Source organism: Heloderma suspectum, chromosome 1, assembly GCF_057233095.1.
Source record: "Heloderma suspectum isolate Gila_16-S chromosome 1, 16-S_ref, whole genome shotgun sequence".
NCBI classification, from domain to species: domain Eukaryota; kingdom Metazoa; phylum Chordata; class Lepidosauria; order Squamata; family Helodermatidae; genus Heloderma; species Heloderma suspectum.
In genome coordinates this window covers 421,074,944-421,093,115 of record NC_139458.1, presented here as the reverse complement: position 1 = coordinate 421,093,115, position 18,172 = coordinate 421,074,944, and the positions used below count along the sequence as shown (strand labels likewise).

At 46.5% G+C, this 18,172-nt stretch overlaps 1 protein-coding gene across 18 annotated transcripts in view; it reads left to right on the top strand.

Moving 5' to 3' along the window:
* NRXN1 (neurexin 1) overlaps nucleotides 1–18,172 on the top strand; it is a 1,598,206-nt gene that overhangs the window by 666,373 nt on the left and 913,661 nt on the right. For all 18 annotated transcript variants that reach the window (XM_084829231.1, XM_084829225.1, XM_084829224.1 and 15 more), the window contains one exon: nucleotides 11,463–11,846. In XM_084829231.1, the coding sequence (XP_084685357.1) occupies nucleotides 11,463–11,846 (384 nt within the window). The remainder of the gene's footprint in view (nucleotides 1–11,462; nucleotides 11,847–18,172) is intronic.

The window sequence follows — 18,172 nt, the reverse complement described above, 5'->3', positions numbered from 1 at the left end:
CCCTCCCCCTGACCCCCAGCGGATTCCCCCCCAGGATGAAGCTTACCTGGGGCGGATGTTCCGGTGGCAGCAGCTCCGGCGGCAGCTCTGGTGGTGGCAGCATCGGCTGTTCTTTCGATCGGCTGCCACGGCCGCCATTTGCGTCTGCTGTTTGCTGTGATAGGCTATGTTCCCTTTTTTTCACCGTAATAGCTCACGTAAATATTTATGTAGGCTAAAACGGCGAGAATAAAAGGAATGCAAATAGCGCCCACTACGCTATTTGTGTTCCCCTTTTTTTCGCCGTAATAGCCTACGTAAATATTTACTTAGGCTAAAACGGCGAAAAATAGGGAACGCAAATGTCGGCCGCCATAGCCACTGCCATTTGCATACGCTGTTTTGTGGGGGGGGGGTTGCCTGCCGTGATAGGCTACATAAATACTTACGTAGCCTATCACGGCAGCCTGGATGGATGGATGGAAATGGCGGCCGCTACAGCGGCTGCCATTTGCATCCACAGCAGCCAGGCCACGTTCGGAACTCCGGCTGCGGACGGCCCTGGCTGGCTGCTCAGTGGAACCGCCGCGGAGCGGAGCCAGCCAGGCAGGATTCTGTGGGGGAGGACCGGATCGCCTCCCCCCCATCGAGGATTCCAGAGGGAGGGACGGAGTGCCCCCCCGTGAATCACATCCGCAAAAAGGTAAGTGACTTTCGTACATCCCTAGGCGTAGGTAAGCATTCCAATCCTCCACAGACTCCAAGGGGCCAAATTATTTTGAATCCAGCCTCACTGGGGTCCGTGGAGGATTTCTCCCCCATCCCTAGCTTTCAACACTGGAACATTTCAACCTCACCACATACCAAAACAGAGAAACTTCTGGACCTTGCCATCAAAGAACAGATAGTGTTTAGTAGGCATCATGCTAGCACCCCATTCAGTTAGGGATGTGTAAAATCTGCTCCAACTGTGTTTTGCGGATTGTCAGGTGCCTTTTGTACTGTCATCCACCCACAGGCAGATGCATTTTTTTTGGTCATGCAGAAAAATGCGCAAATAATTACGTAAGTATTTACATAAGTATTTACATAATTTACCTTAGTATGTAACATTTAGCATATTGTCCCACATTCCATTCAATGTTTCCTCAGCAGAAACTTGCATATTTTCCTACAAATATATATGCGTAAATTTCGGGAAAGTAAAACAACAACATCCAAATTTCTACGGACTCCGTGTGGCCTGAGGGGGTCACTCCACAGAGGATTCCACAGGTTGGATTCTTAGAAATCTGATCATTTTAGTCTCTCTCTAATTTCTCCAGCATCCCTACATTCAATGGGATCTGGTCTGAACTCTTAGCACTCTTTAATCCTAATTTTCACCCTATTTGGGGGCATCTCTGGTGGCTCACCTCACCTACCCCTCCTCCCTGCTCCTTCTGCTTTTGTTTCTCTCCTTAACTTTCTCTCCTATTGTGCATGTGTCTTTCTTCTACTTCTGCTTGGTGTGGGACATGATAGGAGATCATTCACAGAGGGTGGGTGGGTACTGTGGTAGGTTTATTTGTTTCGCATTGTAATATTAAAAAACAACAACAATACACTTTAAATAAAAACTAAAAACTACTAAGGTGCCATTGGCACCTTTAAAGACTAACACATTTATTGTAGGATAAGGTTTTGTGATGCAGAACCTATAAGTTTTAAGGACCCTGATCTAGGGATGTACGAATCCCTTACCTTGCTCCGCCATTTGCGTCCCTGTTAGGGATGGGGGAGAATTTCTCCCCTAAACTTCGGGGGGCCGAGCGCCAACGTGTTCGGCCCCCCGAAGAAGTTTCGGGGAGAAATTCTCTGCACCCCCCCCGCACCCCGCACACACCCCCCCCCGGGACGGGACTTACCTTTCCTGAATGTCCCTCCCGGCGGCGGGTCCCGGCAGCGGTTCGTCAGGTCTTCGACAGGGGCAGAGGCGGCAGCCGGTCTTTCAGCAAGGATCAGAAACTACATTTTGATCTTGGCTTGTTTGGACAAACCATGGTTTAAATTAACCAGTTTGTCCAGTTTTGATGAAAAAGCAAACTGTGATTATCTGAAAAGGGATGCTTCCTATCTCCCCCTTGTGACCACACTGAATGGGGGTGGGGTGGGGAGACATGAGCCTGAGGCTTGTGCATGTACCAATAAACTCTAGTTACTGTTATGTGTGAACCCTGCTTAAGTCCTTTGTAACAAAACTAATGGTCATGGATACCACTCTGTAATTTGTCACTGTTTTTAAAAGTATATCTAGATGAGCTGTGCAGGTTCCATGTTTGTAGCAAACGAACTGAAGACTTTCCTGAACCCTGTTTATGAACAACCAACCTGTTTTTTGCTGATCTGTGTTCTTTGTGGTTTGCAACATTTTACTCTTATGTATCTTTAGCCAGCGTGCAAATCCACTACAGAGTGGTGCCCATAGATAAGAAAAAGCTGTGACATTTCTAAAGAAAGTTTCTTAATTTCCTTAACTCTTGAATGCTAGGTCAGCAGCCATGTTGGTCTCTGTCTGTCTGTCTGTCTGTCTGTCGGCCTCTCTCTCTCTCTCTCTCTCTCTCACACACACACACACACACACACACACACCATTTCCAGCTTTTTGCCTCTTCCAATCATTCATGATACTGTTCCATGTTACAGGACTCAGGGTGCTTCCAGGCAATCAGAAGGCATTGTGTGGCCATTCTGTCCTTCTTTCCTTAACAGATTTCCTGTAATAAGGAAAAAAAAAACCTCACACACAACTGGAAGGAGCAGTGGGAAAAGCCAGGAGGACAGGCCCATCTCTAGGTATTTTGACACCCTAGACAAGATGGTATTTTGGTGCCCTGGTGCACATGCCACCACTACCACCCCCAGACCCCCTGTCTTCTCTCCACCCCACACCACAGCCAACACATCACTCTGATTTGACCTCCTCTTCCTCCTCCTCATCTTTTTTACTCTCCATGCAGCCATGCTTCAAGGGGTCCTTCCTTAAAGGACCCCTTGCCACGCTTCCAGGGGTACTTCCTGAAAGTGAAACATTCTGGGTGAGGTGGTCTTGCAGATTGGCCGTGCCATAATAGCATAGGTGATTTTCATAACCACCTCACCCAGAATGCCTTGCTTTAAAGAAGGACCCCCTCAAAGCATGGCATTTGGGCCTGGTTGGCTTTGTGGCAAGCCCCATCAGATGCTTTGTGTGGCTGCTGTAGGTCTCCAGAGAACCCACCTGATCTCTCATTCTGGAAGATTCTTCAGAGTGAGAGATCAGCAGGTGGGCTCACTCTCTGGATGGCCTGAATGGGTGGGCGGCCAACATGGGGCGGGGGGGCTGAAGCACTGATGCCACCTAAAGGGCATCATTTTGGCACCCCCAGAATTTGGCTCCCAAGGCAGCTGCCTTGTTCACACACACCTCATCCACCCCACAAGAAACACCTCTGCAGGATTACAAGTGGATGACGCTGAGATATGGACCACCACCCCACTCTGTAAAATCCCATGAATAAGGGCCAATACAGACATTCCTTTATATGTTTAGCAGCTATATCTTTCTTTTCATTTTTATTCTAATGTAGGTGCAGGGGCCCCAGTCCAGATTGCGACTCTACCTTGGGTGGTAGAGGAGCTTTGAAGATCTGGATCAGGCCCCTGTGCCTATTTTAAAGCGTGTGCCAGGCACACATCTAAAGTAATGTCTGTTTTGACCCCGAGGGAGAGTGATTGTAAGTGATGTCCTTTCTCCTCTTCCTGAAATTTAATCTATCCTAGCCAAATGCCTAGGTACCAGAACCTAACACGACGCATTTGAAACCCAGAGAAACAGAGAACGTAACCCAACTGCATATTCATGGAGCACCTCTTGATGTTACCTCAGTGACACAGCAGCGGCTGCAGAACAGCTCCACTTTCCATCACTCAGGTAATATTAAGTGCTCCAGGTGAGATAGGACATGTTCACAACAGGGCTCCTTCTCACACCACTATTGCCACAGCTTTCAAATACAGCAACTGCACTGTATTTTCATGAAATTCAATTTCAGGGTGTGAAAGTCGGCATTGCTGTTTCTGGAGCATGAAAAGGTCCCAGGAAATGCCTGCTTCATGTTCTTTTGGACATTTATTCATGCCTGCTCATAGCCGTTGTTTCCCTGATCTGCCACTGCTTCAGTGCTTTCTTTCCCCCATGAAACATGTTCACTGCTTGGTCCCAGCCAACTAGGCATATCACCCTTATAGTTTTTAGATCAGCTGTTTAGAGAGTTTTGTGCCAGAGCTTAATACATCAAAGAGAGTAAACACAGAGATAAAGGTGGATCTCTTTCAAACAAATCACAGTTGATGAGACAAAATTTAGTTGAGAAATATATCACAGCATGAATTATTTATATATTTATTTAAAATTAATCTGCTTTTTAGGGCTCACTGCCCACAAAATGTGGCTTGCAAGCTTATTAAGAACATAAGAAGAGCCATGCTGGATCAGACCAAAGGTCCATCTAGTCCAGCATTCTGTTCACACAGTGGCCAACCAGCTGTTGGCCAGGAACCCACAAGCAGGGCATGAGTGCAACAGCACCCTCCCACCCATGTTCCCCAGCAACTGGTGCCTCTGGTACTGGAGGTAGCACATAGCCATCAAGACTAGTAACCACTGATGGCCTTTTCCTTCAGGAATTTGTCTGACCCTCTTTTAAAACCATCCAAATTGGTGGCCATCACTAAATTTTGTGGTAGCAAATCCCTCTGTGCTGTGAGAAGAAGCCCTTCCTTTTATCTGTCCTGAATCTCCCACCAATCAGCTTCATGGGATGACCCTGGGTTCCAGTGTTATGAGACAGGGAGAAAAATGTCTCCCTGTCCACATTCTCCATACCATGCATAATTTTGTAGACCTCTGTCATGTCTCCCCTTACCCTCCTTTTTTCCAAGCAAAACACATGGAAATAATATTATAGGCATCCTGGAGATCTTGTCAGTGGTCAGCTGCTGAAAACTGACCTCCTGCTGACCTTCACAATGGAAAGCCCAAAAATAGCAGAAATGACAGAAATGACAGAAATAGCAATCCTTCCCCTCGCTTCCCTGATGGATGGACTGGCTGCTGCAGGGGTGCCTGGGAATTGTTCTGTCTGCCCATGAAGAGTCCAGGCTCAGTGGCCTGAAGCTGAAAGCTTTAGGCTTCTTGTGGAGGTCTTCTCAGTGGCCAGCTGGTGGGTCTGCTTCTGCCCTGCCATGGTAACTCAGGGGGGTTATGAAAACAAAAACAACAAAAAAGGAATCCTTGCCCTGCTGCTGTGGTCTCTGGGTGGTTGGCTGATATTCTTTGGTGGCTGATGTAGTAGCCGCTGCCAGGTGACAACTGGAGTTGGGAAGAGGCTAATCATGGTGGTTCTTAGCAGAGTGGACGGTGGCCCTGGTTCCCTTCACTCTCTTTGCTGCAGCTTGGTGTCATGGTCGCTGCCGGGTCTTGGTTTTAGTAAGCAGACTTGTTAAAACTAAATTGCTGAGATAATGAATATGATTTAATAGGCTCATTAACACATACCTATGGGAAATGTTTGTCTGTTCTGCTGTTACTGCCCTGCCAATTCTGCAGTTCGGTTAGCACAAAGGGGAGGAGGTGAAGGTGGGAGGCTGGAAATCCCACAAAAGCCACCTGCAAAGGTCTCTGCTGTCTATGGGTTTTGCGACATGTCAGGGACGCGTTGTGAGTCTGGAGCACCACTTGAATGATTTGTTAATGTCCTCAGCATACTCAAGGAATAACCTAGCAAGGGTTTCCCTAAGCCAGCTGCCATTCATCCTTTCAGGAAAATCATCATTACACATCGGAATCAGAGAAGAAACTTATTTATTCCTGTCAAACTGCGGTTGTGCATGGTAGTGTAAACCAGATGGTATCAGCAGTTTTTCACAGCTAAGCCAGCATTTAAGGGCTAAGGAGTCACTGAGATTTTGAATTAAAGTCAGAGTTCCAGTTTAAAGTGCTCGAAATTACAGGGGGAGAAGGCGCGTGGCTGTCTCCAGAGTATATAATTAGGGGTTTAGTGTAATCATACTCTCACTCAGAGCACCACTTTCCAGATATCCATTTCAAACCTCTGTTGTGGAGTATGTTTCTCCCCCCACCCCACCATGCCATCTAGGAGTTGCTGTACTTATTCACTGCAGTTTTAAATAACCACCGAGTTTTTTTAATAGATTGCCATTGCTTTCTAGGGATAAGCAACCATATATGATGCTTTCCAACCTGTCTGAGTACTTTTCAGGTTCATGGCACCGTTCGTTGGGTTATGATTCCTAGAATCCAAAGAACTGGAAAGAACTTCATTGGATGGGTGTTACTGCATAGGTGTCCTGTAAGGGATAAAGCCCAGGACTTGGCTAAGTAGGAATTGGTGAGAATATCATTTCAGTTCATTTTTGAAAAGGATTTTCCAAAATTTGCAAATTTCTTCATATTCAGGATGGAAAGAACTTGAGGTGGTTGTGGTTTAAATGAATGTATGACAACCAAAACTTACAAATTCATTCATCCAACGAGGCCCAGGGCTTTGAGGGATGTGCTCTTTAAACTCTGGATTGGAGTCCCTATGCATTCAACCATGATTGTGGCACTGAATTAGGCTGGCACCTCCTTTTTTTTCTGACAGGCTGTTCATCTTTAACAGCTATATCACTGGCAGGCACAAGGTTCTTTCCATGTCTACTGAATTTGGCCAGTGCAGATGGGTGAGAATTTCATTTCAGCTTGTTTTTGATTAAAAACAACAACAACAACAACAACAACAACAATCCCCTTTGCACCTTTCTTCATGTTCAAGATGGAAAGAACTTAACTTTTAAAAAAAAAGGATGCAGAGAAATTGAAACTGACACATTTGTCTATCCCTATGACAAATAGGGTCATAGCCTATGACCCTATTTGTCATATGTTTATGACATATACTAGACAGTTTATGGCTAAACTGTCTAGTTTAGCCATAACCCTATGGCTAAACTAGACAGAGTAAAACACCAAACTCCTGCTGGTGTCTTACATGCATTTAACTTGAGCTCAGTAGGTTTGTGCTTGCTCGAATTCCATGGAACCATTTATAGAGGAAGAGAAGACAAATTTGGGGGAACAGTTTAGCATCAGAATGCATGCTGTATCAGGTTCAATTCCCTGGCACCTCCAGTTAAAAGAATAATAATAATAATAATAATAATAATAATAATAATAATAATAATAAAATAAAAACTCAGGGTACAGAGGTGAGGAAGAGTTTCTGCTTGAGACCTGAGAGAGCTGCTCCTGATCAGGGTAGACAATACTGTGCTAGACAGACCAATGACTAGCCATGTTTAAATATGACTTATTGGACCTTGTCCTTGGTTGATTGCTAGTCCTGAAACCCTCAGAAAACAGTGGTTGCAAAGAGAATTATAATGCACTGGTATGCTCTACAACAGAAGGTGCACTAAAAAGCTGACACACTAAGCATCTCTGACTGACTTGCCAAGCCTCCCTTTCCCTCACTCTTCAGCACTGCACTTATTGCTAGGGATGTCAGAGAATTCCGCCACGGATCTCGGTGAGGCCAAATGCCAGTGCATTCAGCCCCCCGAAATCTGTGGCAGAACGGCCTGCCCCCCTGCCCCCCCACAGATCCCCCCGGGACGAGACTTACCTGGGGCAGATGTTCCGGGCGGCGGCGGCTCCGCCAGTGGCAGCAGCTGGTCTTCCGACTGGCTGCCGCTGCCACCATTTGCAGTCTGGAGGGGTTTTTTTGTTTTTGTTTTACAGAGACGTGATAGGCTACATAAAGATTTATGTAGCCTATCACGGCTGGGTTTAAAAAAAAATGCGTACGCAAATGGTGGCAGCTACGGCCGCCACCATTTGTGTTAATTATTTTTGGCCGTTTTGGCCTATGTAAATATTTATGTAGACTATTACGGTGAAAATAAAGGGGAACACAAATAGCGTAGCGGGGGCTATTTGCGTTCCCCTTTATTTTCACCGTAATAGTCTACATAAATATTTACATAGACTAAGACGGCCAAAAATAAGGAACGCAAATGGCAGTGGCCATAGCCACCGCCATTTGCATACGTGTGTTTTTTTTGTTTTTGTTTTTACCCAGAGCCCTCCGCGGCCGGAAATCCAACTGCGGACGGCTCTGGCTCTGGCCATTTGAGGATTCCGGGGGGGAGGAATGGATCGCCTCCCCTCCCGTCGAGGATTCCAGCGGGAGGGATGGAACGCCTCCCCCCCCACCATAAACATAATCCGTGGAAAGGTAAGCGACTTTCGTACATCCCTACTTATTGCAGGTTTTTCTGGCACAGAGTGCACTACTCTTCACACCTGGCCATATAGGCCATAGCATGAGAAATATGACAACCAGGAGAAGTATTCAACAGCGCTGCTCCACCTCCTCTGCTTCTGTTGTGCTCGCAGGACCCACCACTTGTGCAATGGGGCTTTGTGCTTCTAAAAATAACCCAGGAAAGGAGTGGAAACTCTCATTTCCAGATCGGGACAGGTCAATGGAGCTCCCTTCTTCAAGCTCTGTTGCCCTGCGCTGTTCCGGAAACGAGCATTTGTGCCCATAAAAAGAGAGAGAGAGAGAGAGATTATGGTCATTGCAACAATCAGAGTGGAATCCTGTATAGATCAGCAGTAGGAAATTTCAAATGACTGGACCTGTTGGCTTTCCAACTATCTCTAAAACTTTTCCATAGGCAAAGTTCATTATGAGCACTTACGTTCTGTTATCTGTTTCCAGATTTGCAACCCAATCCTATCCATGTTTACTTGGAAGTAAAAACCCTTTTACAGGTACCCAGGGCAACATGGCTGCCACTGCCTCCATGTTGTTCTGAGTGTAAAAGCAAGGGTGAGTTCCTTGGATTTCCAAATTAGTCGGTTTAAGACTGCTGAATGGACGTTTCAGGTGAGCTTGGATCCCATAATATGGGAAATGCTTCCCAGACCTAACTTTCACCTGAAGTGACTGGAAGAGGGCAGAAGGGTCAGCCAGACTACAGCAGCGGTCCCCAACTTTTTTGGCGCCAGGGACCGGTCCAATTTTTCCACGGACCGGGGGGGGAGGGTTCCGCTGGCAGACGTCCGGCCACTGGGACGCAAATGGCATCCGCTACATGGACGCCATTTGCATCCCTATTCTTTGCAGTAATTGGCTACGTAAAGATTTATGTAGCCTATTACTTGTAGAGCAGGGATGCAAACGGGTTGCTGACAGTCCACAGACTGGTACCGGTCCGCGGCCTGGGGGTCGGGGACCCCTGGACTAGAGCAATCTCACCTACTTGCCGTACAGATCCTCCAGCTCTGCTGCACACAGACACATGGGTAATGTGGGGTGTGATCACGTGGGGACCATGGATCATGTGGGGTGACTCAGCAGCAGGTAGATATGGCCTGAAAGTTAAGAATTTGAATAACGTTCGGGAAACTGTTGCTCTGTTTTCATTTTGTCTCCCTAAGCTTTCCTAATAATATGTGATTCTTTCAAAGGGTATAGCATGGCCAGTATTATGAAATGTGTACAGCATCCCTCTCAGAGGGTGAGCAAAGGCTGCAAATAGGAAGTGAGTGGGCCAACAGCAAATTTGACCAAGTGATCTGGCAGGGAAGTGCTGTCGCAAATAATATCATCAGTCGTTGCCAGATCCCTGTTTAAACATTTGAGACATATTTTATTTGACGTCTCCATGAATGGAAATTATTCTGCTGAAAATCAAGGATCTCGCGGCCCTTCTGCCTTTCCCTTTACATGATTTCTCTCTCCGTTGTAAATGCTGATCTGTCTTCTGTTTAGTTTGCTGGCAAGGATGCTAAGTCACCAGTTCAGACTTAATTAAGACAGTCTGTGTAAACCTCCTACAAAGTCCTACAAAGGTCAGATTTGCAGCACAATTCTATCCATGGTAATGCAGAAGTAAGGCCTTTGTGTTCAGTAGGGCTTACTTTTAGGATGAGGATTGCAGCCTTAAATGTTTTCATTTCAATGGCTGTTTGCAGTACCTTAGAGCTGAGCTATGTAGCACTTTGATTTAGCAAAGTGATGTAAACAAACTTAGTTGTTATAATGAGTGCAGAGGACCTAAACTGCCTTCCACATGCTACTGTGGTCTAGGAGGCTCAGCTCTTGGGAAACTTACTTTAACTGACAATAGCATTATTTAGCAAACCTCAATGAAAGTAAAACTGTTGAGATAATAGGCAAAGTTTAGAGGGGAGAAGACTGGTTTTAAATTCATCTGTCTTGTTTTGAATCTATTATTATTTACCTTAATAATATTTATGTGAGAGACAGCCATCCCCTTTCTCCCTGCTCTGCAAAGGTTACCATAAATGATACTGAGCACCCAACTGGGATTTCTGACATCATGTTTGGATGGTTGTTATTGTTGTTTTTAGCCCTAATGGTTTTGTTCCTGGAACTCTTCCTCCCATATCCTTCTCCCCATGCTCTGAAATCAGCTTTAAAGGCCCTGTTATGGTACCCCTGCAAACTGAAGATGCAAAGGGTGATCCCTGAGTTGAGGGTCTTCTCCATGGTGACATCCTCTCTATGAAACTCCCTACCTCAAGAGGCCCTGCCGGTGAATTCCCATTCTGTGCTCAGGAGAATGGTGGGAAGTGTAACACCTTAGGACATCCTTTTCTCCTTAGATGCATATACTGGTTACCCTTGCTTTAGTTTGCTTGAAATGATGGTGCTGCTACTCATATTACTTTGTTGTTTTAAATAGTAGGGGTATGCAAGGTAAGCATTTCCTTTTCCTTGTTCTGTTTGGTTTCATCTTCAAACTTCTATTTGTTTTGTTCTCCATTTGGTGGAATTCATTTGTACACTCATTAGTTGATTCATTTTTCCATTGACTTCAATGGGAGACCCAGCCAGTCTTCCATTGTCTGTAACCTCTGTGTTTTCCATCCAAATGACATGGAATTTGCAGACTTCCTGCTACTACATGGGCTCAACAGACATGCCTGATTTCAGACAACTTGTACACACGGTCATTGTTCTATTGGCAAATAAAAATGGCTGAACTCATGAAATAACTTTTCTTCATCTCATGGTTAATTATTCAAATTCCCATTCATTGATTCCTATAAGGAGGAATAAATAAAAGATGTTCATTCTTTTTATCTTTTTGTTTACTTTTTTAAAAAAGAAATGGACATCACTATTGTAAGGTGCTTATTGTTGATTTTCTTATGATTCAAACAAGACATGTTATAGTTCTGGCCAGACAGTGGGATATAAATGCAAATAATTTATTTTATTTATTTATTTGTTAAATTTATTAATCGCCCATCTGGCTGGTCACCCAGCCATTCTGGGCAAATAATAAATGGATAAAGAAATTTGGCAATGGCAAGTGCCTCTGTTTGTTTGTTTTTAAGCAGTTTGTGTTTTGTTTCCAAACAGGTACTATTTCTGTCAACACGATGCGTACTCCATATACTGCACCTGGAGAGAGTGAGATCTTGGACCTAGATGATGACTTGTACCTTGGAGGTTTGCCAGAAAATAAAGCCGGCCTGGTCTTTCCAACAGAGGTCTGGACAGCGCTTCTAAATTACGGTTATGTGGGCTGCATTCGGGACCTCTTTATCGATGGCCAAAGCAAAGATATTCGCCAAATGGCAGAAATCCAGAGCACTTCTGGGGTGAAACCCTCCTGTTCAAGAGAAACAGCAAAGCCATGCTTGAGCAATCCATGCAAAAACAACGGTGGATGTAGGGACGGCTGGAACAGATATGTCTGTGATTGTTCTGGTACAGGGTACCTTGGCAGATCCTGTGAGAGAGGTAAGGCAATTTCTTTACACAGCATTTTGGCTAGCAAAATGAGGAGTGGATGCAGTGGTAGAGTCCGGAGTTGGTAGAATGGACTGTGTAGGGATGTTAGAGAAGTCTGCCACGGATCCCAGGGGGGGCGAATTCCAGTGAATTCGGCCCCCTGGAATCCATGGCGGAATGGAGCAACCCACCCCACCACCCTGCGAAAGCCACGGGAAATGGAGCCTACCTGGCTGCTGCCAGGCTGCTGCGGATGCAAATGGCGTCCTGAGTAGGGGATGCCATTTGCGTCCCTATGGTAGCCCATGATAGGCTACATAAATATTAACATAGCCTATCATGGGCTACCATAGGGACGCAAATGGCATCCCCTACTCAGGACGCCATTTGCATCCGCAGCAGCCCGGCGGCGGCTGGAAGCCTTGCTGCGGGTTGGCCCGGCCGGTGGCTCTGCGGCCTGGCTGCGGAGCGGAGCCAGCTGGGCAGGATTCCGGGGGGGAGGAATGGATTGCCTCCCCCCCCCATCAAGGATTTTGGGGAGAGGGACGGAGCGCCTCCCCCCCACTGCGGATGTCCCTGGACGAAACCAGTTAAGTGTTTCATACATCGCTAGGACTGTGTCAATTTGTACTGCAAGTGGAAGATTACAAGAATACTGCAATATAAACCCTGCAGATACCAACCAGCATTTAGAGAAGCAATGTGAATTATAATTATTATTATTATTATTTCAGTTTATGAGTCGCTCTATAGCCAAAGCTCTCATTAGAAGCAATCTCTCTGATGTGTTAACATTTCTACCCATAGGAAAGGTGTGTATGTATTTTTCTGTTTTATATGGAAAAGCATTCAAAGAATGGTATCACTGGTTTGGCTTCCAATGTCTCAGGACTCTACCATCTTATTCTAATGTAGATAAAGACCAGGCCTTAAACAGACTGAGAATTTTCTCTTAACAAATCTAGAATCCTGAGTAGGGATGTATGATAGATTTGTTTCAGATCATTTTTGGCCAGAATTTGCCTGGTTTGCATCTCTTGGACTTCAGTGTGGACCTGAATGCAATCTCCAGTCATAGTTCATGCTTTTCTGAGCTTGTGATGTGATTCAGTCATACCACACATGCAAAATGTGTCTGAAGAATGCATAAATTTGAAACATGCACATGGAAACTATGTACATTTTAAAAATACACGCAAACGTGTTTTAATCAATGGGAGAAAATGTGCACATTTAAAAATGCACACAATTGATGAGTACATTTAAGAAAAACACATATGAAAATGCACGTATTTTTTCTCAAAACTCGAACTTTTCACAAAAATCACAGTGTGATACAGACATGAAGCACAATTTCGAGGTGGAAATTGAGAACCTTGACAAGGTCGGGTTTTGCTGATTTACACATCCCTAATCCTGAGGTCCATGCCATCAAACGGAGCTCAAGTGGGCAGACATGCTCTAAGAATTAAGGAACAGGGCATCTGAGCACATGCCCAGTCCAAGAATTTATGGTCAGAATCAAATCCAAGCTCCCAAGTCCTTTCTAACAAAAATCCACTCCTGGTCCCCTACCTCCCACCCCGCACCATCATTTCTTTTCAGGGCCCTAATTTAGGGAAGGGGAAATTTTGTACTTGTTTCTATTAGGGCTGTGCAGGGACCCCCTGATCTGACTCAGAAGCTGCTTTGTGGCTTCGGAGGCGGGCCTGATTTGGCTCAGGCTGATTGGGGGCCCCCCCAACCCGAATTGGCCCTGAACCCGAAGTGGAATTTGGACACCAAACCCTGCTCTGGGTCCCCCCCTGACGCCCCTGCGCAACCCCCCCAGCTCCTTACCTTGCTGCCGCCTTCTCCTCTACTGCCGCTCCCACCTCCACCATTGCCTTCTCCAACGCTGCCTTCTCTGCCACTGCCTTTGCTGCCGCCTTCTCCGCCTTCACCGCCTTCTCCTCGCCGCTGACATCTCCACCGCCATCATCAGCTCCTGAGGCCTGGATGCGCGCCAACTCTTATTCCAGGGAGTCACCATTTTTAAAATGGCAACCCCCTGGAAGTTCCTGGAAGCTGCCATTTTTAAACTGGTGATTCCCTGCAATCAGAGTCGGCATGTGCATCCAGGCCTCAGGAGTTGGCAATGACAGTGGCAGAGGCTGAGGAGAAGGCAGCAATGGCGGGGGAGGAGAAGGCGGTAGTGGCGAAGGTGTCGGCGTCAGGAGTAGGGCTGGAGATGGCGGCGGAGGAAGTGGGCGGTTCAGGTAAGGACCTAGAGGTGCCAGTGCAGCTGGGCTGGGGGGGTGCCAAAGCTCCGAAGTGCACCAATCGCTTCAGATTGCCCCCGACCCACTCCGTGCCACTTTGTGCCCCCTCTGCTTCACCTCGGAAGGGGCTCAAAGTGACCCGAAGCAGCCCGCTTCGACTCGGCATTCAGGCCTTGGGCTGAAGCGGTGCACACCCCTAGTTTCTATTGTTCAGACGTTTGGGAGCCAGAAACCCTTGCCGATCTATGGCAAAGTACCCAGAAATCTACCAGTGGACTGTGATCTACCTTCTCCTCTGCCGTGTTGTATCTTATTTCAGTGATACTGTGGGGAGAGATCATAGGTCGGTTGCAGAATATAAGAAAAGCCCTGCTGGTTCAGACCAAGGGTCCATCTAGTCCAGTATCCTATTCACACAGTGACCAACCAGCTCGCAACCAGAAACCTATAAGGAGGACATGAGCGCAACAGCACCCCCCCATTCATGTTCCCCAGGAACTGGTGTACGTAGACTCACTGCCTTTGACACTGGAGATAGCACAGAGCCACCAGGTCTAGTAGCCACTGATAGCTTTATCCTCCATGAATTTGTCCAACCCCCTTTTAAAGTCATCCACGTTGGTGGCCATCTTATAGTAAGAACATATACTTTGCATGCAGAAGTTCAGTCCTGAGCATCTCCAGTTAAAAGCAAAGGATGGGGAAGAGCATTCTCTGCCTGAGACCTTGGAGAGCCACAACTGCCAGTCAGAGTAGAAAATACCGGACTAGATGGCAGTGGAGGCTGGTGGCTCTGGTTTCAGTTGGGTTGGGAATTCATTCTGGTTTTTAGTCCGAACCATCGAGGACTCTAAAGGAGCTATCGAAGGGCTGAACCCTGTCCCCAACCCTAACTCCTTTAGAGTTCTGGCTGGTTCTGACTAAAACCCAGAATGGATATTCAGTCCCACCAGAATCGGAGCCACCGGCCTCCAATGCTAGATGGACCTGGCAACAAGAGCTTCCTGTGTTCCTTACAAGAAGACAGGGCCAGGTTGTCATTTCCATGGGGCAAGCCTCCAACAGTGGATGAAAAAAAATGTGTTATGTAAAAAATATAAAAATCCACACATCACATGGCAGCAAACCTGGTTTTGTGGTTGACCATACAGTTGACAGGCGATGGCAATCCTGGCTGGCTGATGAGTTTACTTGTATAGCACACTTAATAAAAAGTGGCCTTGTAGGCCCCTTCCAACACTACTATTCTATGATTCTATGAATATTTATTTAATTTGTTTTTATTTATATAATAATTTGATGAGGCCTGATAGGATAGAGTCCTCACAAGCCAACTCACTTGATAAAACATTAAAAATATATAATACAGTTCAAAAACCTTCCTCAAAATCAATCATCGAACAGTTACACAACAGGAGCACCCAACTAGGGATGTACGAATGTGCCCTTACCTGTCTCTGCTGGGTTCCGCTGGGGGGGGGGGGATTTGCGTTACCCTTATTTTCGCCATCTTAGTCTACGTAAATATTTATGTAGACTAAGACAGCCCAAAATAAGGAATGCAAATGCGTACGCCATTTGCGTACGCGCGTTGTTGTTATTTTTTTTAAGTCAGACATGATAGGCTATGTAAAGATTTATGTAGTCTATCACATTGCTTTTTTTTTTTAACGTAGCCATGATAGGCTACGTAAATCTTTACGTAGCCTATCACGTCTTTTTTTTTTTTTTAACACTGGAAATGGCGGCGGCGGCAGCCGGTCGGAAGACCGGCCGCCGCAGCCGCCATCACCGAACCGCCGCCAGAGCTGCCACCAGAGCCACCGCCACCCAGAAGATCCGCCCCAGGTAAGTCTCGTCCCGGGGGGGATCCGTGGGGGGGGCGGGGGGGCAGGCCTTTCCGACACGGAGTTCGGGGGCTGAATGCACTGGCATTCGGCCTCACCGAGATCCGTGGCGGAATTCTCTGCCATCCCTACACCCAACTAATTAAAAATACAGGACAGTTAAAATTAATTTCTGCAAAGCAAAACAAAGAAACTAAACATAACTCACAGTGAAAACTCAGTGAAAAGCAAGATGGAAAAGATGAGGTTTAAAACTCTCTGAAAGATATTCAGAGTTGAGACCATGCATACGCCAGTGAGAAGAGAATTCTGGAGTCTAGGTACCACCACTGTAAATACCCTATTTCTTGTGCCTACCAGCTGAATTGATCTCACAGGTGGATTTATGAGTAAGGCTTCTGAGGCATATCTTAATGCCCAGGCAGGTTCATATGGGTGCAGGAAATCCTTTTAGTCAACTGGTCTCGAACAGCTTAGGGCTTTTTAAGGCAAAACCAGCACTTTGAATTGGGTCAGAAAGCACACTGTAATTGGTATAGTATTGGTGTCACTGGTTCTGGTTCTGGTCTCCCACCTGTAGTTGGGAGCCTCATTCTGCACCAGTTGAATTTTCTAGTCTGTCTTCAAAGTCAGCTCCACATAAAGCACACTGCCCACAAGATTCATGCAAACATAACTATGGCAAGGCCTGATTTCTCCAGATAGGCTCACACCCATCATACTAACCTAAGCTGGTAAAAGGCATTCCTAGCCACTGATGCCACCTGACCCCCAGGTCGAACCCAGCAAGACGTCCTAGAAGGATACCAAGGTGATTGGTATCAAAAGCTGCTAAGATGTCCAAGAGAACTCTAAACCCATCTGGTTCCCAGTGTAAATCATCCACCAGGGCCCCCGGGCCTGTTTTGTCCTCAGACCAGACCAGAATCCAGATTGGAATGCATCCAAATAATCTCTATCCTCCAAAACCACTTGGAGTTTAGAGGCCACCATAATTTCCAATACCTTGATAAAGCAAGGCAGGGTTGAAACTAGATGGTAATTGTCACATATTATCAAGTCAAGCTTGATTTCTTTAGCAAAGGTCACACCACTCTCTCCTTATGGACAGCGGGGATGAAAGCCTACTTAAAGAAGCATTCATCACCTTCTAGAAACAGATCCTAAAATCTGTCTGAGCCACTTTTATTACCCATAAAGGACATGGATCAAGACAATCGAAGGTAAGCCTTAAACCTCCATGTAGCTTGTCCACATCCTCTGGTTGCACAAGCTGAAAAGTATCCATAACAACATGAATAGATGGTGTCTATTCATTTAATCAGCTAGGACCAGTGGTGTAGTGGAGGCAGGGCTCGCAGGGACGCAGCCCCGACACTTTTTCATTAGCAGGGACTCTGATGTCATCTGCCATCCCCCTCAGAATTCCCTGTTCCCTCTGAGCTTAGCTGCGATCCTCACTGTAGCTGTGGGGGGAATGAATTTTCCAAGCAGCAATATATTGTTCCATGTTAGAATGAAAAGTATTTGGGATGACTTGGTCTGGAATGGGCAATTAAGACCTATTTGCTTTACCAAAGACGTGCTCCTGGTGGAGATGAAAACTCCTAGAACTGGTTTGTTGTAGGGGTGGACGAAAGTCACTTACCTGTCGTCGAAGGCTGTTTGCGGTGGGGGGAGGCGCTTCGCTGCTCCCCCCGCGAAGTTCAGGCCGGGGGGGGAGGCTTCCCGCCTCGCCCGGCCGAAATTCAGGCCGGGGGGGAGGCTTCCCGCCTCGCCTGGCCGAAATTCAGGCCGGGGGGGAGGCTTCCCGCCTCGCCTGGCCGAAATTCAGGCCGGGGAGGAGGCGCCTCGCCTCGCCCGGCCGCGAACGCGAAAGTAAAAAAAAAAAAAAAAAAACCCTGATAGGCTACGTGACGATTCACGTAGCCTATCACGGCTAGATCTGCAAAGTCACATAGCCTATCATGGGTGACTTTTAAAAAAAAAAGCGCGTACGCAAATGGCGGCCCCCATAGGGAGCCGCCATTCGCGTTCCTTATTTAGTCGCTGTAGTCTACGTAAATGTTTACGTAGACTACGGCGAAAATAAGGGCAACGCAAATAGCGTTGCCCTTATTTTCGCCGTAGTCTCCGTAAACATTTACGTAGACTACAGAGACCAAATAAGGAACGGGAATGGCGGCTCCCTATGGGGGCCGCCATTATCCGTACACTCTTTTTTTTT